The sequence below is a fragment of the Delphinapterus leucas genome, chromosome 3 (genome assembly GCF_059928025.1).
Source record: "Delphinapterus leucas isolate spDelLeu-1000000601 "Yukka" chromosome 3, BTC_Dleu_Yukka2, whole genome shotgun sequence".
NCBI classification, from domain to species: Eukaryota; Metazoa; Chordata; class Mammalia; order Artiodactyla; family Monodontidae; genus Delphinapterus; species Delphinapterus leucas.
This window is the reverse complement of record NC_143131.1, coordinates 65,784,295-65,810,179: the sequence shown is the minus strand read 5'-3', so window position 1 is coordinate 65,810,179 and position 25,885 is coordinate 65,784,295. Positions and strand designations below refer to the sequence as shown.

Genomic DNA, 25,885 nt, shown 5'->3' with positions numbered 1-25,885 from the left:
CTAAAAACTAATACACGATTTATTCCTCCTATAATCACAATCTCATGTGCTGGGATAGGGACCCTCATACATAGTGCAAGTGGAATGAATTACTTGGTTGGAGAAATTCAATCAAATATCAGTTGTTTTCTTGTACCAGGGGGTATTTTTTGTTTGTTTTGTTTTGTTTTCCACAAATCTATTCACTGGCTTGTTGGGAAGATAAGTTAGTGCCCCAGGGACTCAGCTGATTCAAACTGTGACTCAGGGTCTGGCTGTCTGCTCAGCTGACAGGCTGGTGACCCCACCGGTATCTGTCAGCTTTAGTTGACATGTTCAGGGCTAAACAAAGCCTTTGGTTTTGTTTTGGCTTCATGGGAAGAAAGATGGTGAGAGATGGGAGAATAGGTGGGATAGTGTAACATCTATTCCCTGCTTGGCTCTGCAGGTGGCTTTTGAATTCTTATGGTGGAACCAGGTAAGGTGTGAAAAGAGCTGTTTTCACGAGAGAGAGACTCTGGGTTGAGTGAGGCTGCTCTGGGACCCAGGTGGCACAGGGACAGGGCAGGTGGCATCTTTCTTGGTGGCTTCACAAGACTGCCAAGCAGCATTTTCCACAGAAACCCTGCTGGCACTGAAAGGTCTCTCCCTCAAGTAGCCTCAGGGTGGTGAGCTTGAATAAAGATGCTGAGGCAGGAAAATGACTGGGTTCATTCCTGAGCACATATTTCTTGAGACTTTCAGAATACCTGGAAGACTCTGCAAGGGACTAGAATTCTGGGTGGGCAGCTAAGGGGCACTCCACCAGTGGAATTGCTTTTTTGTTTTGTTTTTTATTTCCTTCTTTCCTTTTACAATATAGCAGTAAGTGGGTTATGACTATGGGGGTTTCTTTGGTAAGAATTTATTGAGATATAATTCACATACCAAACAATCCACCCATTTAAAGTGTGTGTGTGTGTGTGTGTGTGTGTGTATATATATATATATATATTTTTTTTTTTACTATTTTTTTAATACTGGAGTATATTTGCTTCACAATACCTTGTTAGTTTCTTTTGCACAACAAAGTGAATCAGCCATATGCATACACATGTCCCCATATCCCCTCCCTCTTGAGCCTCCCTCCCACCTTCCCTATCCCACCCCTCTAGGTCATCGCAAAGCACCGAGCTGATCTCCCTGTACTATGTTGCTGCTTCCCACCAGCCAACTATTTTACATTTGGTAGTGTATATATGTCGATACTAGTCTCACTTCGCCCCAGCTTCGCCCTTCCACCCCATGTCCTCAAGTCCATTCTCTATGTCTACCTCTTTATTCTTGCCCTGCAACTAGGTTCATCAGAACCTTTTTTTTTCTTTTTTTAGATTCCATATATATGCTTAGCATATGGTATTTGTTTTTCTCTTTGGGACTTACTTCACTCAGTATGACAGACTCTAGGTCCATCCACCTCACTACAAATAACTCAATTTTGTTTCTTTTTATGGCTGAGTAATATTCCATTGTATATATGTGTCACATCTTATTTACTCATTCATCTGTCAATGGATATTTAGGTTGCTTCCATGTCCTGGCTATTGTAAATAGAGCTGCAATGAACATTGTGGGACACGTCTCTTTTTGAATTATGGTTTTCTCAGGGTATATGCCCAGTAGTGGGATTCCTAGGTCATATCGTAGTTCTATTTTTAGTTTTTAAAGGAAGCTCCATACTGTTTTCCATAGTGGCTATATCAATTTACATTCCCACCAACAGTGCAGGAGGGTTCCCTTTTCACCACTCCCTTTCCAGCATTTATTGTTTCTAGCTTTTTTGATAATGTCCATTCTGACCAGTGTGAGGTGATACCTCATTGTAGTTCTGATTTGCATTTCTCTAATAATTAGTGATGTTGAACATCTTTTCATGTGCCTCTTGGCCATCTGTATGTCTTCCTTGGTGAAATGTCTATTTAGGTCTTCTGCCCGTTTTTTAACTGGATTGTCTGCTTTTTTGATATTGAGCTCCATGAGCTGTTTGTATATTTTGGAGATTAATCCTTTGTCTGTTGTTTCATTTGCAAATATTTTCTCCCATTCTGAAGGCTGTCTTTTTGTCTTGTTTATGGTTTCCTTTGTTGTGCAAAAGCTTTTAAGTTTAATTAAGTCTCATTTGTTTATTTTTGTTTTTATTTCTGTTACTCTAGGAGGTGGGTCAAAAAAGATATTGCTGTGGTTTATGTCAAAGAGTGTTTTTTCTGTTTTCCTCTAGAAGTTTTGTAGTGTCTCGTCTTACATTTAAGTCTTTAATCCATTTGGAGTTTAGTTTTGTGTATGGTGTTAGGTAGTATTCTAATTTCATTCTCTTACATGTAGCTGTCCAGTTTTCCCAGCACTACTTATTGAAGAGGCTGCCTTTTTTCCATTGTATGGTCTTGCCTCCTTTGTTGTAAACTAGGTGCCCACATGTGAGTGGGTTTATCTCTGGGCATTCTATCCTGTACCACTGATTCTATATTTATGTTTTTATGCCAGTACCATACTGTCTTGATTACTGTAGCTTTGTGGTATAGTTTGAAGTCGGGGAGCCTGATTCCTCCAACTCTGTTTTTCTTTCTCAAGATTGCTTTGGCTATTCGGGGTCTTCTGTGTTTCCACACAAATTGTAAGATTTTTTGTTCTAATTCTGTGAAGAATGCCATTGGTAGTTTGATAGGGATTGCACTGAATCTGTAGATTGCTTTGGGTAGTATAGTCATTTTCACAATATTGATTCTTCCAATCCAAGAACATGGTATGTTTCTCCATCTGTTTATGTAATCTTTGACTTCTTTCATCAGTGTTTTATAGTTTTCTGAGTACAAGTCTTTTGACTCCTTAGGCTAGTTTATTTCTAGGTATTTTATTTTTATTTTATTTTATTTTTTGCGTTACGCGGGCCTCTCACTGTTGTGGCCTCTCCCGCTGTGGAGCACAGGCTCCGGACGCGCAGGTTCAGTGGCCATGGCTCATGGGTCCAGCCGCTCTGTGGCATATAGGATCTTCCTGGACCGGGGCATGAACCCGCATCCCCTGCATCAGCAGGCGGACTCTCAACCACTGCACCACCAGGGAAGCCTGGTATTTTATTCTTTTTGTTGCAATGGTAAATGAGAGTGTTTCCTTAATTTCTCTTTCTGATTTTTAATTGTTGGTATATAGGAATGCCAGAGATTTCTGTGCATTAATTTTGTATCCTGCAACCTTACCAAATTCATTGATTAGTTCTAGTAGTTTTCGAGTGGCATCTTTAGGATTTTCTATGTATAGTATCATGTCATTGGCAAACAGTGACAGTTTTACTTCTTCTTTTCTGATTTGTATTCCTTTTATTTCTTTTTCTTCTCTGATTGCTGCAGCTAGGACTTCCAAAACTATGTTGAATAAGACTGGCGAGAGTGGACATCCTTGTCTTGTTCCTGATCTTAGAGGAAATGTTTTCAGTTTTTCACCACTGAGTATGATGCTTGCTGTGGGTCTGTCATATATGGCCTTTATTATGTTGAGGTAGGCTCCCTCTATGCCCATTTTCTGCAGTTTTTATCATAAATCGGTGTTGAATTTTGTCAGAAGCTTTTTCTGCACCTACTGAGATGATCATATGGTTTTTATTCCTTAATTTGTTAATGTGGTGTATCACATTGATTGATTTGCATATACTGAAGAATCCTTGCATCCCTGGGATAAATCCTACTTGATCATGGTGTATGATCTTTTTGATGTGTTGTTGGATTCTGTTTGCTAGTGTTGTTGGATTCTGTTTGCTAGTATTTTGTTCAGGATTTTTGCATCTATGTTCATCAGTGATATTGGTCTATAATTTTCTTTTTTTGTGATATCTTTTTCTGGTTTTGGTATCAGGGTGATGGTGGCTTTGTAGAATGAATTTGGGAGTGTTTCTCCCTCTGCAATTTTTTGGAAGAGTTTGAGAAGGACGGGTGTTAGCTCTTCTCTAAATGTTTGATAGAATTCGCCTGTGAAGCCATCTCGTCATGGACTTTTGTTTGTTGGGAGATTTTTTTTTTTGCAGTACACGGTCCTCTCATTGTTGTGGCCTCTCCCGTTGCGGAGCACAGGCTCCGGACGCGCAGGCTCAGCGGCCATGGCTCACGGGCCTAGCTGCTCCATGGCATGTGGGATCTTCCCGGACTGGGGCACGAACCTGTGTCCCCTGCATCGGCAGGTGGACTCTCCACCACTGCGCCACCGGGGAAGCCCTGTTGGAAGATTTTTAATTACGGTTTCAATTTTATTAGTTGAGATAGGTCTGTTTATATTTTCTAATTCTTCCTGGTTCAGTCTTGGAAAATTGTACCTATCCAAGAATTTGTCCATTTCTTCATGGTTGTCCATTTTATTGGCATATAGTTGGTTTGTAGTAGTGTCTTATAAACCTTTGTATTTCTGCAGTGTCAGCTGTGATTTCTCCTTTTTCATTTCCAACTTTATTGATTTGCATCCTCTCCCTTTTTTTCTTGATGAGTCTGGCTAAGGGTTTATCAATTTTGTTTATCTTCTCAAAGAACCAGCTTTTAGTTTTATTGATCTTTGTTATTGTTTTCTTTGTTTCTATTTCATTTATTTCTGCTCTGATCTTTCTTTCTTTCTTTCTTTCTTTCTACTAACTTTGGATTTTCTTTGTTCCTTTCTCTAGTTGTTTTAAGTGTAGGGTTAGATTGTTTATTTGAGATTTTTCTTTTTTCTTGAGGTGAGATTGAATTGCTATAAACTTCCCTCTTAGAACTGCTTTTGCTGCATCTTATAGGTTTTGGGTCGTCGTGTTTTTGTTGTCATTTGTTTCTATGTATTTTTTTATTTCTTCTTTGATTTCTTCAGTGATCTCTTGGTTATTTAGTAGCACACTGTTTAGCCTCCATGTATTTGTGTTTTCTACAGGTTTTTTTCCTGTAATTGATTTCCAATCCCACAGCATTGTGGTCAGAAAAGATGCTTGATATGATTTCAATTTTCTTAAATGTACTGAGGTTGATTTGCCCCAAGATATGATCTATCCTGGAGAATGTTCTGTGGCACTTGAGAAGAAAGTGTATTCTGCCACTTTTGGGTGGAATGTTCTATAAATATCAATTAGATCTATCTGTTTTATTGTGTCATTTAAAGTTTGTGTTTCCTTATCTATTTTCTGTTTGGATGATCTGTCCATTGGTGTAAGTGGGGTGTTAAAGTCTCCTACTATTATTGTGTTACTGTCAGTTTTTCCTTTCATGGTTGTTAGCATTTGCCTTAGGTATTTAGGTGCTCCTATGTTGGGTGCATAAACATTTATAATCGTTATATCTTCTTCTTGGATTGATCCTTTGATCATTATGTAGTGTCCCTCCTTATCTCTTGTAGCAGTCTTTATTTTAAAGTCTATTTTATCTGATACAAGTATTGCTACTCCAGCTTTCTGTTGATTTCCATTTGCATGGAATTTCTTTTTCCATCCCTTCACTTTCAGTCTGTATGTGTCCCTAGGTCTGAAGTGGGTCTATTGTAGACAGCATATATGTGGGTCTTGTTTTTGTATCCATTCAGCCAGTCTGTGTCTTTTGGTTGGGGCGTTTAATCCATTCACATGCAAGGTTATTATCGATAGGTATGTTCCCATTACCATTTTATTAATTGTTTTGGGTTTGTTTTTGTGAGTCTTTTTCTTCTCTTGTGTTTCCCGTTTAGAGAAGTTTCTTTAGCATTTGCTGTAAAGCTGGTTTGGTGGTGCTGAATTCTCTTAGTTTTTGCTTGTCTGAAAAGTTTTTGACTTCTCCATTGAATCTGAATGAGATCCTTGCTGGGTAGAGTAATCTTGGTTGTAGCTTTTTTTGTTTCATCACTTTAAGTATATCCTGCCACTGCCTACTGGCCTGCAGAGTTTCCACTGAAAAATCAGATGATAACCTTATGGCGATTCCTTTGTATGTTATTTTTTGTTTTTCCCTTGCTGCTTTTAATATTTTTTCTTTGAATTTAATTTTTGTTAGTTTGATTAATATGTGTCTTGGTGTGTTATTCCTAGGGTTTATCCTGTATGGGACTCTCTGTGCTTCCTGGACTTGGGTGACTATTTCCTTTCCCATGTTAGGGAAGTTTTCAACTATAATCTCTTCAAGTATTTTCTCAGACCCTTTTTTTTCTCTTCTTCTTCTGGGACCCCTATAATTTGAATGTTGGTGTGTTTAGTGTTGTCCCAGAGGTCTCTGAGATTGTCTTCGATTCTTTTCATTCTTTTTTCTTTATCCTGCTCCTTGGCAGTTATTTCCACCATTTTGTCTTCCAGCTCACTTATTCGTTCTTCTGCCTCAGTTATTCTGTTATTGATTCCTTCTAGTCTGTTTTTCATTTCAGTTATTGTGTTGTTCATCTCTGTTTGTTTGTTCTTTAGTTCTTCTAGATCTTTGTTAAACATTTCTTGCATTTTCTCAATCCGTGCTTCCATTCTATTTCCGAAATTCTGGATCAACTTTATTATCATTACTCTGAATTCTTTTTCAGGTAGATTGCCTGTTTCCTCTTCATTTATTTGGTCTTGTAGGTTTTTACCTTGCTCCTTCATCTGTGACATATTTTTTTGCTGTCTCTTTTTTTCATGAGTTGGATTGTGTTCCTGTCTTACTGATTGTTTGGCCTGAGGCTTCCAACACTGGAGTTTGTAGGCTCTTGGGTAGAGCTGGGTCTTGGTGCTGAGATGAGGACCTCCGTGAGACATCACTCCGATGAATAGTCCCTGAGGTCTGAGGTTCTCTGTTAGTCCAGTGGTTTGGACTCAGATTAAAGTATATATTTGAATGATTTTTAAATTGCATTCACTTGTTTATTTATTTAATATTGTTGTGCAATATTAAATTAGTTTTTTTTAACTGAAGTGTAGTTGATTTACAATATTGTGTTAGTTTCAGGAGTATAGCATAGTGATTCAATATTTTTCCAGATTATAATCCATTATAGGTTTTTATCATATTTTTTATCATGTTATTATCATGTCTTTTCTATAGATAAGGTAATGAAGCCTAAGGGAAGTTGAGTTTGACAAAGATGTAGCCTGGTTTTACTGGGGCTGTATTGGCTTGATGGCAGAAACTATTTTTCCCAAGAGCTACTGTCAGTGCTTTCTAATAATGATAATAACAACACCTGTAGCAGTAATATGAGTACTAATTATGTTTCAGGCATTGTGTTAGCCTCTTTACACATATAATATCATGTGATTTTCACAACAACCCAGTGAGGAAGGTATTGATAGCTCCACTTTATAAACGAGGAAAATGAGGTTGAGATTGATTAAGAAACTTGACAGCTATTAGTGGCTGAGTGAAGATTTAAACCTGTGACATCCTGCAAAAGTTAGAATCAGACTCTGCTAGGTGTTACACTCCCAGGCTGTACCATCCACTAAAATTTCCATTCCTTATCAGTCTTACACTTCTAATTCTCAGGTCACTTACTCAGCAAAAATAATTTGTACATCTTAAGCCTGATGAATAATAAAGACCTGAGATGGTAAGTAATTTTCATCTGAAGTAGTAGTGCCAATCAGCTGAGTTCTGAGCTCACCTGCGGGTGCAGGAAGAACGTGCTCAGGATTGATTGGTGATATCTGGCATGGGTGCTGTGATGGGACAGGCAACATGAGGGCCTCAAACTGGCCAATCCTGACAGCCTTCCCCAGTCTGAGCCCCACCCCACTCCCATTTCCCTGCCAGCTATTTAGTCAAACGTCCCTAGGGGCACACACTTTCAGAACCTAGCTTTTAATTATCAATGTGTTTTAAATACAAGGAGGATAATCAACTGTTCACATGGAGAAAAGAGGAACAGCAATCACTCACAGATATGACCACTCATCCACCGATATCAGGCTTTATCTGAAGATGTATTTAGAATTTTAAAATCTGAAAATAAACATAGTAACTGAGTCCCTAAGCTCACTTGGATGTTTCATAGGATGGAAAAAGTGACAAAGGCTCTTAATAGTTTCCTAGGGTTGCCCTAAACAAGTACAACAAACTAGGTGGCTTGAAACAATAGAAATTCATTGTCTCAGAGGCTTGAAGTCCAAAGTCAAGGTGTCCACAGGGCCATGCTCTCTCTGAAACCTGTAGAGGAATCCTTCCTTGCCTTTTCCCAGCTTTTGGTGGTTTCCCAGCCAATTCTTGGCATTCCTTGGCTTGCAGCTGCATCACTCCAATCTCTGATCCATCTTCACATGGCCTTCTCTCTGTGTCTCTCTCTGTCTTCCCACGGGCATCTTCTTATAAGGACACCACTCATATTGGATTAGGTGCCTGCCTGCCTCCAGTATGACCTCATCTTAACTAAGTACATCTGCAATAGCCCTATTTCCACATAAGGTCATATTCTCGGGTACTGAGGGTTAGGACCTCAACATACTTTTGAGGGGGACACAATTCAACCCATAATAGCCCACAGAACAAAGAAGGGTCTGGCTATGGGATCTTGAGCTAATGGGACTAAGAATGACTTGTAGGCCAATTGCTAAAATGTTACAGACCAGAATCTTGCATTGTTGCATCAGGGCGGGGCCTCCAAAGGCATGGTGGATTGAGCTAAATTGGACTCCCCTCTACACACAAACATTGTGGATAACGAAGAAACAACAACAGAGTTGAGCATAGGAGAAAGGAAGGGGTCTTTCCAGAGGTTGCGAATGAAGAGGGAAGTAGAAATCAGAACGGTGAAGGAGTACCGGGCCCTGGCAGATAGGGGCTGGGCTTTCCACCCCGTGTAGGGACAGACATATAGTGAGGTGGAAAGCTGTAACTGAAATGTCCATACAGAGACATGGATGGCTGCCCTCTTCACGTAAAGTGGACTGGAAAAAATCCACCCATCTGTTCGAGAAGCTATAAGAAAGTTTGTTACCTGCTTGGATGTTTGGTGTAATGACAGACACAAGCAGCCTCTAGTGGGAAACCTGAAATACAAGACTTTGTCAAACTGAAGTGTGGGGTCCAAATTTATACACCCTACCTGATGTGGAAATCTCCACCTAAGAAGCTGATGGTAAAATTGGTCCAGGACCAGTGAAACAAGCTGAAGAAAACGCATAGCTGCTCTATGACGGCACATCCACAAGCCAGGTGCACAAGACTCCCACAGAAACACTACAACCCCGCTCATAAACATGAACTTGTAATAGACACTTAGAACCCACATGAGGAGAAAACACCTCTGCAATGCCTGCTGGACCTGCAGGAGAGGATCTTCAGGCTTTTGGTTCTACAGTAAACCACCACCTGCCCACACAAACAGGAGCGATTGTACTGCACACAAGTTATGTCACCCAGTCTGGAGTCTTCCCGAGGCAGCTTTCCCAGTGAGGACAGAATCCCTGCTGCCCCTCAGGAGTCTAATATACATCCTTCTGGTTTGACAGGATCTTATTTTCTACGAACACAGCACAAATCAACCAGTGTGATTAATAGGCACCTACAATTGCCTTTACCTCAGGATATTCGCTGTGGCTTTCCGTTCTTGGGGAAGAAGATCTGGGTCTCGCAAAACTTCTTCTAGTAAGTTTAGGACATTCATCTTTAGTTCGTTGTTGAGTTCGAAATCCTATAAAATGAAATGGAACTTTTTAAATTTTAGTTTTGAAGGGTTTAGCTCCATGACACCATTCCTCGTGACAAATTTCTGGAAATTAAAATGTATGGGCCCTAGACCCTTCCCCCTCCAGAGATTCTGACTTAATTGGTTTGGGATGGGGCCCTGCCGCTAGGCTCCCTGGGGGATAGGAATTCCTCAAAGAGACATGTGTGCCCCTTAGCCTGGAACACTGCCTCCCCCCAGGCTTATTTCTATTCATCTCTCAGCTCTAGGAGGGGATATACTTTCTCCCAGGAGCCTTCTTAAGTTGACCCAGTGGGACAAAGAGCTTTTCCTTGGTGTTCCTATGGTACAACCTATCATAACTTACTGTACTATAAGGGCTGATTTAATTGTCTGGTTTCCCATTGGTCCATGAGTAAGATCAGTAACTGGGGCATAGCAATAGCTAAAGAAAAGATTTTTGCAAGAATAAAATCTGTCATTTGGGCAGTGACTTGAATGAAGAACTTCAGTACAGGTATGCTAAAGAATAAATGATACACACCAATGGGGCCGTGTCAAACAAACACAGGAGTGAGATTGAAAGGGTACCCACCCAGCAAAGTTGGCACCATATGAACACCAAAATGATTAATGAGAGTAATAAGTAGTAGGCACCTGAATCAAAACCACCTGCAAGTCCCTACTGATGCCCACAAACAAATACATAAATAGAGAAATACATAAAGAGGGTGGAAGAGAAAACTATTCTTTACAGTGGACTTCCAATAAATGCAAAGGAATATAAGAGTTAGAAAATCACCATTTTTGACCAAAGCAGTAATAACGGATCAGGTAAGGATCATGAATAGATGCTGAAATTTATGGGGAAACAGAATTAATAGTGTCAGAGTACTCCTCCCACAATGCTACCGTTAGAGATTATTTATTATTTACAAAGGAAGAATCTGACAGATGCCACCTGAACCAAGTGATCAGAGTTGCCATCACCAGTAATGGAGCAAACCAACATCATGGACCCACTAAGGTAATGTTCCGTGAAGAATCATCACTTAGTATTTTTGCCCTAAATGCATAATCTCGCACCTGCATTGTGAGGAAGCACTGGCCTGCACACCCCAAAAATGTTAATGTCATCAAAGAGAAACTGATAAACTGGTCCAGTTTAAAGGACACCAAAGGGACCAGAGCTAAATGCAACAGGTGAGCCTGGATTAGATCCGGGATCGAGGGGGAACTGCTACACAGGGCGTTACTGGGACAACTAGCAAAAACTGAGTCAGAACTATGTACTAGTTGAGAGCATCCTATCCATGTTAAATGGTCCTGAATTTGATCATTTTGCTGGGGCTGTTTCAGAGCAGGTCCTTGTTCTTTGTTGGGTTGAGGGGAGGAGAGAGAGAATGTGAGACAGAAAAGGAGAGGGAGGGGGAACACTCATGTGGTAAACATGTGAACTATTAGTGATTCCAGATGTGTATCCGTGCACTTCGTTTAATTCTGACATTTTCTCTTGATTTGAAAATTTTCAAAGCAAAAAGTTAATAAAAAGGTAAAGTTGTAGTTCTTTTAGTACATGCATTCTCATAAAGTACCAACAGCATACTGGCAGCGTCCTGGGATTGTCAGGTATTCAGAGGTGAGCTGAATGCCGCCATGACTTGCTTTCAAGATCTGACTCTGACAGACTATCTTTGTACATGCAGGCATGAGGGTTTATTTTCCCTCTTATATAAAGTTACCCATTATAAGTGCATTTTAACTTTAGGAAAAGTAATTTTGAAGCACTGACACTCTGCATTCTTTTAAATGATTAGAGAGAATATTGCTAATTGCAATGGATCCAATAAAAAGAAAACAGCATAATTTTACTATATTTAGTAAATTAGGAGCATAAAGTCCATACTTTCACAAATTGTAGACAATGCAAAAGTCTCACTTAACTTGAATATTTGTGAGCCTCAGGATGGTGGAGAACAGTGTCATTCATTTTTCTCAATATTTCACTTTCACTGTTTGACAATCAGTACCATTTCTTCCAGAACAGGAGCCACTAGGGCCCCAGGCAACACCTTCAGTTGATATGTTTCCCTAAAATTTCACCTACTTATTGTCCAAGAGCTTCTTGGCTATTGCTTTTCTTTTAAAATGTATGCGAGGAGGAGAGAGTAATACCTTGCTGCTGCTCTTTTCCTTTGTCTGTCCCCACCCCCCAGTTTCAAAGGTAATGGGAATGATGTTTATAAACAGTTAATGATCTCACCTACTTCAATCTTCATGCACTACCAAAGGATTTCTCAGCCACCAGGAGTCTTTGCTTAATGGATATTTGATATTTATTACTGAGATGACTGAATCCTGTTGCTATGTTGAGTCTCTCAATGATGCAAATAATCTGATTATCATAAATGGATTAGTGTGAAGGACATCAAGCCAGTGTTTGGACCTTGTTGGGGGCTAATTAGTGGTTTAATCAACAAGCATCCCCAAGCACCTACTGTGCCCCAACCTGGGCTCAACAGGAGGAATGCTTCTGAGACCCCAGGAAGGCAAATTCTGTGAAAGGTCTTGTTCAAGAAAACAGAATGTAATTTGATTATTCTGAGCTCTGGGAAGACTAGCCTAAGAGAGACCTTTGCAAACTTGGTGAAATCTGCCCAGACACTATCCGAAGCACAACAAATGGTTACAGGTGAATGCTCGCTTTGCTGAGGAGGTAGCTAATACGGAGTAGATTAGCTAATGATGGCTGAGTATGAAATGTAAGAATTCTCACTCATAGTTTTCCTTTACACTTGCACAGGCTTTTATCACGTTCAAAGTGACCTTCTGTATATGATTTCAGCTCTTCCTCAGCCGACCCAGGGGCAGGTAAGGCGGGAACCAAGATCCAATTTCACACCCGGGCGGCTGAGGCTGACAGAATGTGATCACGTGGGGTGAGATGAGGCCCACAAGGACGGGGCTGCGCGGGGACAAGAGCACAGATCTTTCCACCTTACTTCCACCCGCGCTTCGCAAACTGTCACGTGCCCACGAATCACCGCAGATTCCGGTGCAGCAGGTCTGGAATGGGGACTGACTCTAATTTTCTAACGAGCTCCTGGGTTTTGCTGGTCACATTTTGAGTAACAAAACTTTGCCATTAAAAACAATTCATGCAAAAAACAACTCCTCAGAAACTGATAACAATCTGAATCCTGTGATGTACAACCTAGAACGTAAATCTTTCTTTCTTCACCAGTGCATGTAAAATCCAGAATTGGCCATTCAAAAATCCCTGTTTAAAAACATAGTACCTACTACTCAATGAAAAGAAATCTGAATCAGCTAAAAGGCACTTGCCCTATTTAAACCCAGAGGTCGATTATTCACAATAAGTCTGCCTGACCGCCATTTTGTAATTATCTAGAATCTCATTTTTGGCTACATTTCCCCAGGTCCTGAAATGGGAAACCAGAATACTGGGTGGTGGAGGAACACCGGCTCCTTGGCAAAGTCAGAAACCAAGGCGCCCACAAGGTGGCGCTCCCGGGTCGCCTGGCTCGTCGGGAGTCGGCAGCGCCTTCCCCGGACCCGCGGGCGGTGTAGAGCGAGCCGGGCCTGAGCCAGGGAGCTTCGGGGTAAGGTGAGTGAACCCCGCAGCACCCAAGAGGGCCTGCAGTTATCCCAGCAACAGCTTACTTAGGTTAGTTTTCGTTTTCCAATTCATCAAGCAGGGCTGAGGAGGCTGAAGACCGGAAAAAAGAAACCACCCTGTTTTCAAAGAGGCAGAGCCCAGAAAATGTGAGACTTTTACATTTCAGTCTCTAAACAGGAGACTATAGCTCGTGTTCTTTCAACAATTACTGAGCACCTCAATACTTAGGGCTCTGGGGGAGACACAGAACAGCCAACAGAAGTCTGGGCGAATGGAGGAGATACTAACCAATGAAACACAGGGAGAGGGGCTTTAAGGGGGGGGGGGGGCATCTCAGGCTTCCCTGGTGGCGTAGTGGTTAAGAATCCGCCTGCCAATGCAGGAGACAAGGGTTCGATCCTTGGTCCGGGAAGATCCCATATGCCACGGAGCAACTAAGCCTGCGAGCCACAACTACTGAAGCCCGTGCGCCTAGAGCCCGTGCTCTGCAACGAGAAGCCGCTGCAATGAGAAGCCCGCGCACCACAACGAAGAGTAGCCCCCCCGCTTGCCGCAACTATAGAAAGCCCGCGCACAGCAACGAAGACCCAATGCAGCCAAAAATAAATTTATCAAAAAAAAAAAAAAAAGAGGGGAGCATCTAAAAGCAGGTGAGACCCTGGCGCCTGATTGAGTCTTAGGAGAGGGGCAGGTCTGGGAACCCCCTGTAAAGAGGTGACAGCTTAAGCAGAGTGTCCAGGAGTGGAATGTGGCACACAGCAAATGCTTAGGAACAAAACGTTACCACCCGATGATGCAAGAATCCTCCTGGAGAGGTAAGCTATTGGGACATAAGGATATTTTACCAAGATTTTATAGACTCTACTCAAACACATTCAAAAATGATAAGGAGAGTCAATATTTCCCCTAGGTTAGTGAACAACTCCTGAAGTAATTATCATAACTGAGACTTAGTGAGAGTTTGCCGCACGCTAGATGATACTCTAACCACCCTATTCTCTAATTCAACCCTCAACAGCAACACAGTTACAATCATTATTATTTCCATTTCACATTTGAGGGAGTCAAAGTACAGAGAATCTAAGTATCTTGTCCAAAGTCACACAGGTAGCAAGCGGCAGACCCAGGACACAAACCTGGGCAGTGTCAGCTCAAGCCTGAGTTCTTAACTGCTACATAAGGACTCTCCAGAAACACTGGTTATCAGTGAAGGGTCACTGGTGGCTTGGGCTGAAAGACACATCCAAACAGTAGCTGGTTACCGTGCTGAGCCTGCAACTATCTCCCACCTATACTAACAACCATTTGAGACACAGATCTTGAGACTGAGGTTTGTATGAATAAGACTAGACTACAGAACAGAAAAATCATCTGTGAGGCAATAAGTCAGATTCTCTGGCACTTTAAAACTAACCCCTGTTGATAGTTTAGGCACCTTGGAAATTACCTTCTTTCTTTCAGGAGAGCAGGGTAATAATTATAATATACTACATATGGCCAAGGGAACTCTAGGACATTGGGAAAGGCTGATTCAGTAAACACGGTTTGAGGGTAAAGAGAATTATGAGAGTAATTTTCTCACTGTAATCAGTACAGTGTATTCCTAACAGTGGCCAGAGTTTTTAAAAGGAAAGTGGAAATACTGCAGAGTGGAGTAAAACCCCATACATTTTAATACCTAGACTGAAGGACTCATAAAGAAGGGGCTTAGGATGTGTTAGGCTCAAAAATAAGAGCCTAAGGTTTGACTTAATGATTTTCAAGAAAAGGAAAAGCAGCCTGTTTCCTGCCTTCTTGACTACAGAAGCTGAACATTTTAATTGAAATTGTGATGTAGATTTAGGTGAGATCTGGACCATTTTGTCAAATGGGAAACTGAGGCAAAGATGCTGACCAATCTTCCCAAATCTGTGCAAATCTACGATCTCCCCTGGATGTTAATGAACTAAAAATAACAAGCCTCTAAACCAGTGTGGTTTTCTGTTCTTCTGGGGAGGGGAACCTTCCTTTAGAACTTTAATGTCGACACCTGGTCCCAAGGGGGATTGTGCTGGCTGAAAGCTGGTATGGCGGACCCTGCCCATCACCTGCCTGGCCTTGTCTACCTGCCACCGCCCTGGTTTGCCCACCTTCTCACCACCTCTGGGCAACCCTGACTCTGAATTGGGGTTTTTCACTGGAAAAGTGAACAGTAGGGTTTTCCAGCATTTCTCATCACCAAACTACAAAAATATTTTAACCACTATAAAATTTGGTTTTGTCTGCACTATAGAAAGAACAGCCTGGGACTTCCCTGGTGGTCCAGAGGTTAAGGCTTTGCCTTCCAATGCAGGGGGTGCAGGTTCGATCCTTTGTTGGGAAGCTAGGGTCCCACATGCCTTGTGGCCAAAAATCCAAATCATAAAACAGAAGCAATATTGTAACAAAATCAATAAAGACTTAAAAAAATATGGTCCACATCAAAAAAATCATTTAAAAAAAAAAAGAAAAGAACAGCCTAACTGAAAATTTTAAGGAAGAGCATTAAGTTTGGAAGGAAACCCTACAGAGCAATACCATAGTAATTCTAAACCTTCCAATACCTGTTCAACACTTACTAGTTATTAATTACTCATAAGATTTAGAATCTTCAAAGAGGGACAGGATATATAGGAAATGTGTGCCTGACCATCATGTAGGAGCTTATTATGTACCAGGAAAAGGTAGTGAAGTCCAGATATAATTAAACCCCAAATTTGGTAAGCACGGGTGCTCCTGGTGGGCCCTCCAATATTTGTTGGATGAATGGATAAAAGTTCCTGGGAAGGGTTCTTAACTTTGAGACAAGTGGTAATAAGCTACCTAATTCTTCTTAAACTGGCAGTTTGGGAAATTAGTTTAGCAGATGTGAAGTGGGAGGCTACGAGGAGAAGGCACAATGCAAAGTGTGGAAGCTATGTCAGAACAAAAATAACTGGGAAGAGGCAAATGGCAATGAATGACACCAACTCAGAGAGAAGGAAAAAGCCATGCAGAAAATCGTTTGTTTGATCATTTTCTAATAAATGACTCTGGACGTGAATGACTTGCTAAAATTCAGCCTCTAGACCTGAAGAGCTGTGTGTATAAGAATTTTAAATATTGCCCTACAACCTTGAAATCAGATAGCTCCCAAGCTTACATCTTTAAGGTTCAAAAGAGAATCAGCCTGTTTAAAAAGCATTTATCAGAAAAAAAGAGAATTTTTCCACATGCTGTGTTTTCCATTGGTTTCTAGATAGGTGGTTAATTGATATGGATTGTAGCTTTCAAGACAATGGCAAGGATTGGAGGGAGAAAGAAAAGTTTGGAAGGGCCTGGGGTTTTTTGGGGGTTTTTTTTTTTGACATTTTTATTGGAGTATAATTGCCTTACAATGGTGTGTTCGTTTCTGCTTCATAAAGTGAATCAGCTATACATATACATATATCCCCATATTTCCTCCCTCTTGTGTCTCCCTCCCACCCTCCCTTAACCCACCCCTCTAGGTGGTCACAAAGCACAGAGCTGATCTCCCTGTGCTATGTGGCTGCTTCCCACTAGTTATCGATTTTACATTTGGTAGTGTATATATGTCAGTGAAGGACCTGATTTTAATCCTGATTTTATAACCTTCTTAGTTAATTAATGCCACATGCCAAGAAAATTTAACTCGAATAAAAGCTTTAGGAAAATGCTAGAATGTGTTCTCTAAGCTATGCTTTGTTCTCCCTTCCTGGATTCATGAGGGGAAAAAACTGATAAACAGCTGGTCGGTTTCCCCCACAGAGAAGAGACTCAGAGTCATAGGAATGTGGTAGAATTAGAACCTTTGACATCCATCCAGAGAGAAACTTTATACCAGGAGATGAAATATAGGTTGGTGACAGACTTGGAGCAGAGTGGAGAGGAGAGAAACACAGAGAAAATGGCAGCAGGTGAGACAAAAGCTTAGACCCGAATGAAAAATTTGATGTAACAACGTTGAGCGGGCTCCTTGGAGTCCTAAGGTGACTTAAAGTGATGGAGGGTTGCTAGTCCTGAGGACTCGACTGCACGCCATGGTCTCCAGAAACGCTTCCAAGGTCCAAGGGTGATTATGAGCATGCAGAATGCAAACTGGGAAAAATGAGGACCCCCCCTGTGGCACTTTCATCAGAAAACTCTTACAGCAGAGATAAGAAGCTATCAAAGTACATAAAATCCCATGTGTGCGTCTCCACATTTTCTCTGTCAATAAACTCCATCCACAAAAGGTTAAAGAATCCCACTAGTTCTAAAGGGAAAACTAAATTTCCGTCTCAGCGACTAATGGAAACTGAAAATAAGTTCCATTTAAGACGCTGGCTTCTTAAACTCTTAATTCTATTTCACACTGACTTGAATAAATCCTGTTGTAAATGTCTTGCCAAGCATTTTTTTTTTTTTTTTCCAGTACGCGGGCCTCTCACTGTTGTGGCCTCTCCTGTTGCGGAGCAGAGGCTCCGGACATGCAGGCTCAGCGGCCATGGCTCACGGGCCCAGCCGCTCTGCGGCATGTGGGATCTTCCCGGACCGGCGCACGAACCCGTGTCCCCTGCATCGGCAGGCGGACTCTCCACCACTGCGCCACCAGGGAAGCCCCATTGCCAAGCATTTTTTAAAAGACAAGCATGGAAAGCTTAAGGAGAGTTTAAAGGATAACAACAGGGATGCATAAAAGATAAGAAAAAGCTCTGGTAAGCAGTTCAAGGAACTAGGATCTTCTTACTTGGTTGTTTGCTTGGACCAGAGAAAATGAGTTAGGATCTGTCTTCAAGATTAAAAAAAAAAATAATAAAGAGAACCCATATTTATCAGATAATAGCTTCTTATATATTATATTTTCTAGAGCAATTTGACAAATCATTCTTTTCTGCAGAAGAACCCCATACAGATCATTAGGCCAATTTTACAAATTTACAGTCAGCACATACTGGAATCCAGACTAGAATTCAGGTTTCCAGATTTCTCTCCTCACGTGAGTCCTTTTTGACCCAGAAATTAAAGTGAAATGTGATGCTCTTCTGAGCAGAGGAGAGAACAATGTCAAAAACAACAACACATAGGTGAAAATAAGTACCAGCTATGTGTCCAGGAAATCAGTAGGAGCCGAAAGGACTTTAAGTTGCTGTCCTAATTAAACTGAAGACAGCATTTCCTATTTCATTTTGGCTGCCTTTGTGGGAAGTCTGAGCTTGTGAACAAACGCTGGTTTGTACCTGGTGGATGTTTGAGATTTCATAGCTTAGACATTCAGAGGTCAACGGTGTTGGTGTGGACAGCTAGAAGCAAATGGGGACCAATTAATAAGGACGAGGCTAATATAAAAAGTATGTGGCCCACGGATTATATTCCCATTTGTTGATTTTTATAAAAGCATTTGCAAGGTTGAAGCAGTAGATGACTAATTTATCATTAAAAATAAATTTTTCATAGCTGCCAGCATCTCACATTGTGACTGAATTCTCTCTTCTTGTTCCCGGCATCCCCCCCCTGCAAGAACCCACTGGCAGGGGAAGGCCCAGAAGCTCCTTGTACTTAGGGGCCCCTGAGCGGTGGGGCTGCATCCCGATCCACCTGGGATAGTGAGGGACTGTCTGGGGTCCCGAGGCCTGGAGAATAGCGGGGGTTTTCTGACCTGTGACCGTGGACAGCACCAGCCCCAACTCCTGCCCTGGCCAGTGACCGGTGGAGACTGGTACACAGGAGCCTGCTAATCACTGTCTGAATGCAGGAGGCACTGCAGTGGTTTCTGGAAGGGAGAAAGAAAGGGCTCTGCCCCCCATCAACCTTTAGCAAATACAAATCCTTTGTCTAAGTGACACAGAGTCTAGGATGAAAGTAACTTTTCTAAGAGAAGACTTAGAGAGGGGAAGCAGTGTCAGTGCTAACAAAGATACGCTCACTGTTTTGAGTCAGAAGTAGCTTTTTACTTTACATTTTGAGTGGTTTGCATCCCAAGCATTGGCCGGAGAGATGGGGAGGCTGTGAGATTGTTGGTTAAGAGCCTGAGCTGGGCAGCCAGCAGCCCGGGTGCGAAACCTGGTTCTGCCACTTGCCACCTGCATCATCTTGGGCAAACTGTTTCATCTGCAGCCTTCAGTTTCCCCACCTACAAAGCTGGGATTATACCTTCCCTCTCTCAAAAGGCTGGAGTGAGGAGTAAAGGACTTAGTATTTGAAGACTGCTTTAACAATACAGTATTGTTAAAGAATGTTTTGAAAACACTGGAAGTCTGTCATTCAGAATGCATCCTCAGAGAGGAAACTGCCTTCTAGGTGGGGGGTTAGGTTTTCAATTTCCCGTAAAGGATGGTATGTCCCATATTGTAACTAAGACAATCTCAAACCTCAGGCTGGCCCAGAGATCATTTGCCTGGAATCCCATCACCTCTCCTCCTAGCTCGTGCCAGGGACACATCTCCCCTGGGAGTGGACATTGGGAAATCTCATCCAGCTGTGGTGAGGATTTGGGAATGGGGCGTTTGTAAAGTTCTGGGCATCTTCAGCAGTGTGAGGTCAGGAAGCACCCACATGTGGCAGACAGTACTGTGGACAGGGAAGCACTCTTTCTCCTGAGAGAGCTCCAAGGTCAGGCAACCCTACTCCGAAGGCTGCCTTGTGAGTGGAAAGAAGATCTGTGGCCCAAGAGCAGACACTAGGCAGTGCATGTGGACAGGGCAAGTCCTCCACGGCAGACTGGTAGGAGTGAGTATAGACAAGAAGGGGGCTGAGCCTGAGGAGAGGACAGGGCTGGAAGCAGGCGGAGAGCTGTCCGTCGAGGCGATGGGAGCTCAGTAGTTGGTTCTTTTTTATGCATTTCATTCTCCCGCCCACAACAAAAGTCTGTACTGTGCTTGTCCTGGCCCAACCTCCGTTTCAGATTTGCAGCAAAGGATAAACCTGAACTTAGTGCTTTAATCTGATGCCGGATTTTGTGTTTTACTAAGCAACGTCAACAAATTAACAAATTTAAAAGGGCCCCTGTCATCTGTCAAAATAAGAAACGGGAGATGAAACGATAAACTCCCATTTTAGGACACCCTGATCCCTGAGGTCTTTGAGCATACTAAGCACTGGCCATCACAGCAGCACCCACTTTTCTGCCTCAATAAGCCAACAGGGCATGTTCTCACTGTACCGCTGGCCTGGGGCTGCAGGCCCAAACCAAGCCTAAGGATGCTCATTGTACTTTCTGACTGGGAAAAAGCCATCAACCTCTCTGTCAGATTTATAACCCCAACACCAATGTTACATAAAGGTTTTGCTTTTGTCTACATAAGCCCAGTATGGGTGTGTCCCTCTTCAGCAGGCTCATTGGGGCCATAGCGGGGACCATCCATCAGGTTCCTGCTTCCGAGGAACGGGGCACTGCAGGGGAGTGTGGAAAGAATTCTGAGCCAGACATCAGAGCTGGGTCTGGCTCACTGCTGAACTTCTGAGTGGCCTGGAACTGTGCTTGTTATTCTGTAGCCACTAGTCATTCAGGGCCAGAGGCTACTACTCTGGATGCTACGCACGTAGAACATTTCCACCACTGTAGAAAGTTCACTGGGCAGTGCTGATCGAAACTCCCTGAGACCTAACGGCTTCACTGGTCAAATAGGGGTAATGGCATTTTGTCTGAAAGCCTGGGTTCAGCCCAGATGCACCCTCACAGGGCTCTACCAAGAGCAGCCATCTGTAGTGTTCTGAGCATCCACCCAGAACAGTTACTCTAACAGGAGTTACCTTCCGTAACCCCTCACAACCACAAGGAGTAAGTAGTACCATCCCCACTTTATAGAAGAAGAAATGGAGGCCTGGGGGAGCTAAACAGTTTGCTCAGCCACAGAGCTGACACACGATAGGGCAGGGTTTCAATCCAGGCAACTCTGACTCTGAAGCCTGTGCTCTTACCCACATCATCCTGCTTTTCCAACAAGATTCTGAAGGCCCCTCTGCTCGGGATCCATGGAACATGGACAGACGGCCTGGGTTCAGCTCCTACTAGGATTTTTGGAGGCGTAAGAACTTTCACCTCTGCTGCTCTGAGTGACTACAGAGTGGGGCTGTGAGGGCTGCTAATTCCTGTTTTATACCCCAAACCACATTTATTTGTTAATTGTGTTCAGAAAGTATTATAGAATATATTTTTTCAGGTTATATAATAATATTTATTTTCCGTTTAAAAGATTATTTTGGGCTACTCAAATACAATAGGCTTCATATTAGAATTTTTGAAAGCTGTTGATTTCCCTAAGCACTCTCTCACTCTGACAATCAGTTGTGGATGATAAAAGTTTACTAGGTTTGTCCTTTCTTTGTCCTTTCCTTGATACACGTATGGTAGTTAATCTAGTTTGTAAAGGATACAAGTAAGAATGACTATAAAGTGACACTGTCACCTCATAACTGCCTCCTCTTAAGTTGGCCTATTTTTATACCCTACCATGCAGCTAATATACAATAGCATACAAATAGCATTATAGAATATATTTTTTAATAAAAAGACTAATAGAATCTGTGTGAGTATGTGTATATGTGTGTATATATTTCTATGATAAAGTATATATAAAACCCTCTTATAAATGTATACATACACCCTTATGAATATAAATTTTAAAAGTATCATACACAATGTTAAAAGCAAAAGAAAAAACTGGGGGAGGTAATAGAAATAAAAGCAAAAATAAACAAATGGGACCTAATCAAACTTACAAGCTTTTGCACAGTTAAGGAAACCATAAACAAAACGAAAAGACAACCTACGGACTGGTAGAAAATATTTGCAAATGATGCGACTGACGAGGGCTTAATTTCCAAAATACGCAAACAGCTCATACAACTCAACAACAAAAAAACAACCCAATTGAAAAACTGGTAGAAGACCTAAATAGACATTTCTCCAAAGAAGACATACAGATGGTCAATAGGCACATGAAAAGATGCTCAAAATTGCTAATTATTAGAGAAATGCAAATCAAAACTACAATGAGGTGTCACCTCACACCTGTCAGAATGGCTATCATTGAAAAGTCTACAAATAAATGCTGGAGAGGGAGAAAAGGGAACCCTCCTACACTGTTAGTGGGAATGTAAGCTGGTACAGCCACTGTGGAAAACAGTATGAAGGTTCCTCAAAAAACTAAAAATAGAGCTGCCGAATGATCCAGTAATCCCACTCCTGGGCATATACCTGGACAAAATTATAATTCTAAAAGATACATGCACCCCTATGTTAATAGAAGCACTATTCATAATAGCCAAGACATGGAAGCAACCTAAATGTCCATCGACATTTATGATGGACATTTATGAATGAAGAAGATGTGGTATATATATATATATATATCTGTATACACACACACACACACACACACACACACACACACACACACACAGGAATATTACTCAGCCATAAAAAAGAATGAAATAATGCCATTTGTAGCAACATGGATGAACCTAGAGATTATCATACTAAGTGAAGTAAGTCAGAAAGAGAAAGACAAATACCATGTGATATCACTTATATGTGGAATCTAAAATGTGACACAAATGAACCTATCTACAAAACAGAAACAGATTCACAGACATAGAGAACAAATTTGTGGTTGCCAAGAGGGAGGGGAGGTGGGAGAGGGATGGATTGGGAATTTGGGGTTAGCAGATGCAAACTATTATATATAGAATGGGTAAACAACAAGGTCCTACTGTATAGCACAGGGAACTATATTTAATATCCTGTGATAAACCACAATGGAAAAGAATATAAAAAAGAATGTATATATTGGGGTGGCCAAAAGTTACAGAAAAACCCAAATGAACTTTATGGCCAACTCAATATATGTATAACTGAATCACTTTGCTGTACAGCAGAAATTAACACAACATTGTAAATCAACTATAAAAATTTTTTTAAAAAGAACAAACTGGGGGAAATGAGTGTAATTGGCAGATAAAGGGCTTAATCCTGATATATAACAAGTATATAATATCAATAAGAACAATACTAAAAGTAACAGAAAACTGAGCAATGCCCAGCAAGACAGACATTTGACTGGGAGGTGCTTCTCCAGTGCCAGAAATGTTCCATTTCTTGCTCAGGGTGGGAGTTGTACAGGTGTGTTCATAGGTAAAAAGTCATTGAGTTATACCCATGTTCAGTGCCCTTTACTTGAAGTCTGTAATATCTCAATAAAATGCAAAAAAGCATATAAACTAGGAGTTCTTCATCAGCAGCTAAATATGCTCTTGGTCCATCATACAATGAAGATAAGAGGACTGAAGTGAGTTAGAAACATTAAGAGTTGAGTTATTTTGATAAAGTCTGTGAAATTACTCTTGCCAAGGCGGCCTATACTTCCTGTACCATGAACAATAATGAAATAATCAGGCAGTGGTACTATTTTTCAGAGATCTCATTAAATTGCTCTGTAGGCCATCCTTCCCCACCCTTTAGGGCGGGCACTAAAGTCATCCAGAAGTTTTACTTACAAGAACAATCTCCTCAATCAGAATGTCCAATCCAATATATTAATCCAAGTTCCATTTCAGTCCAGAATAAGCCATTTCCCTCCTGCCTCTGCCTGGCCTGCCTCAAGCCTAGAAGCCCACATGGGAGGCCCCTTCTTCTCTCTCCACAACCTCCTCTCTGCTTTCTTGCTAACACTTTGACCTTCCAGGGAAGGAAGGTAACCTGATGCTCTGGAGAAGGTGGAGCCTGGCGCTGGTTCCTACTGGATGTGGTGGATGGGACAGTGGCCAGCTCCTCCTTTTGTGGCACTTGGTGGGATTTTTGGAGACCTCTCTGCTGGGGACTTAAGGCCTGTTACCCCGACTCAGTCAGTGTCTGGGTTTTGCTCATGCTCACGTCTACCCCAGTGTCTGGCACACTCTGGGGCTCAGTTCTTATTAGTAAATGAATGAAGGAGGTGAGAAAACTGAAAAGGGAGTAGCAATATTCCCTCCATAAATTCCTTTGGGAAGAAGATTTTTAGGTAAGTAGGCCATTTCAGTCTGACCTTACACTTTTTTTTTTTTTCTTTTTACGCGGGCCTCTCACTGTTGCGGCCTCTCCCGTTGTGGAGCACAGGCTCCGGACGCACAGGCTCAGCGGCCATGGCCCACTGGCCCAGCCGCTCCGCGGCATGTGGGATCTTCCCGGAGCGGGGCACGAACCCGTGTCCGCTGCATCGGCAGGCGGACTCTCAACCACTGCGCCACCAGGGAAGCCCTGACCTTACACTTTTAAAACATGTAGGCTAATTTCCTTTAGCCTAGAATTAAGAAAATAAATGACTGTTTCATTCTCAGCCACTTGTCATTCAGATGGTATCCCTTGTCTGATGAAGCAAATCATAACCTGTGGACACAGCTGGAGGCTCCTTTATCAGTGCCATTCCATGGTCTGTAAAATCCCACAAACAAGTGGACAGAGAATTTTTTCAGAATTAGTTGATCAATAAGACAACTCAGGAAAATCAAAATTGCTGTAGATTATACATACGAGACCTTCCACAGAGACTCGAGTGTAGATCTGAGCTGTTTATAGCCAGCCTCCAAGTCCCTCCCTGGCTGTGCACAGAGGACACAAGCAGAAACGCTAATTCAAAAATATACATGCACCCCAATGTTCATAGCAGTATTATTTGCAATTGCCAAGATATGGAAGCAACTTAATGTCCATCAACAGATGAATGGATAAAGAAGATGTGAGATACACACACACACACACACACACACACACACACATATATACAATGGAATATTAGCCATAAAAAAGAATGAAATTTTGCCATTTGTAGCAACATGGATGGACTTGGAGGGTATTAGACTAAGTGAAATAAGTCAGACAGAGAAAGACAAATACCGTATGATATCACTTATATGTGGAAACTAAAAAATACAACAACTAATGAATACAACACAAAAGAAGCAGACTCACAGATATAGAGAATACCCCAGTAGTTACCAGTAGGGAGAGGGAAGGGGGGGGCCATATAGGCGTAAGGGGCTAAGAGGTACAAACTACTGTGTATAAAATACGCTATAAGGATATATTGTACAACATGGGGCAATATAGCCAATATTTTATAATAGCCATAGAGTATAACCTTTAAAAATTGTGACTCACTATATTGTACACCTGTAACTTATAAAATATTGTACATTGGGCTTCCCTGGTGGCGCAGTGGTTGAGAGTCCGCCTGCCGAGGCAGGGGACACGGGTTTGTGCCCCGGTCCGGGAGGATCCCACATGCCGCGGAGCGGCTGGGCCCGTGAGCCATGGCCGCTGAGCCTGCGCGTCCGGAGCCTGTGCTCCGCAACGGGAGAGGCCACAACAGTGAGAGGCCCGCGTACCACAAAAAAAAAAAAAAAAAAAAAATATTGTACATTAACTATACTTCAATTAAAAAAATTTTTTAGAAAGCTCTACAGTCCTGAAATATACAGACACCTTGGAATTGTGTGAATGCCATGTAAGGCTGTCCGGCAGGACACCCTTAAGAAGGGTCTGGACACCTAGTGAAAACACTTCCTTTACTCAGAGTCTCTCTACACACAGCTCTGATTTCTGGTCCACCAGTGGTTGTAGTCTCTGTCTTGGCTGACTTTGGAAACTTTAAAGGCTAGAAAATGACTTCCTGGAGAGAATGAACAACAGCAACATTA

At 41.9% G+C, this 25,885-nt stretch overlaps 1 protein-coding gene across 1 annotated transcript in view; it reads right to left on the bottom strand.

The window, feature by feature from the left end:
- The window catches only part of RASGRF2 (Ras protein specific guanine nucleotide releasing factor 2), a 257,405-nt gene that overhangs the window by 25,180 nt on the left and 206,340 nt on the right, over positions 1-25,885 (bottom strand). Inside the window, exon 24 of the mRNA XM_089909081.1 lies at positions 9,467-9,579. Coding sequence (XP_089765207.1) covers positions 9,467-9,579 — 113 coding nt within the window. The remainder of the gene's footprint in view (positions 1-9,466; positions 9,580-25,885) is intronic.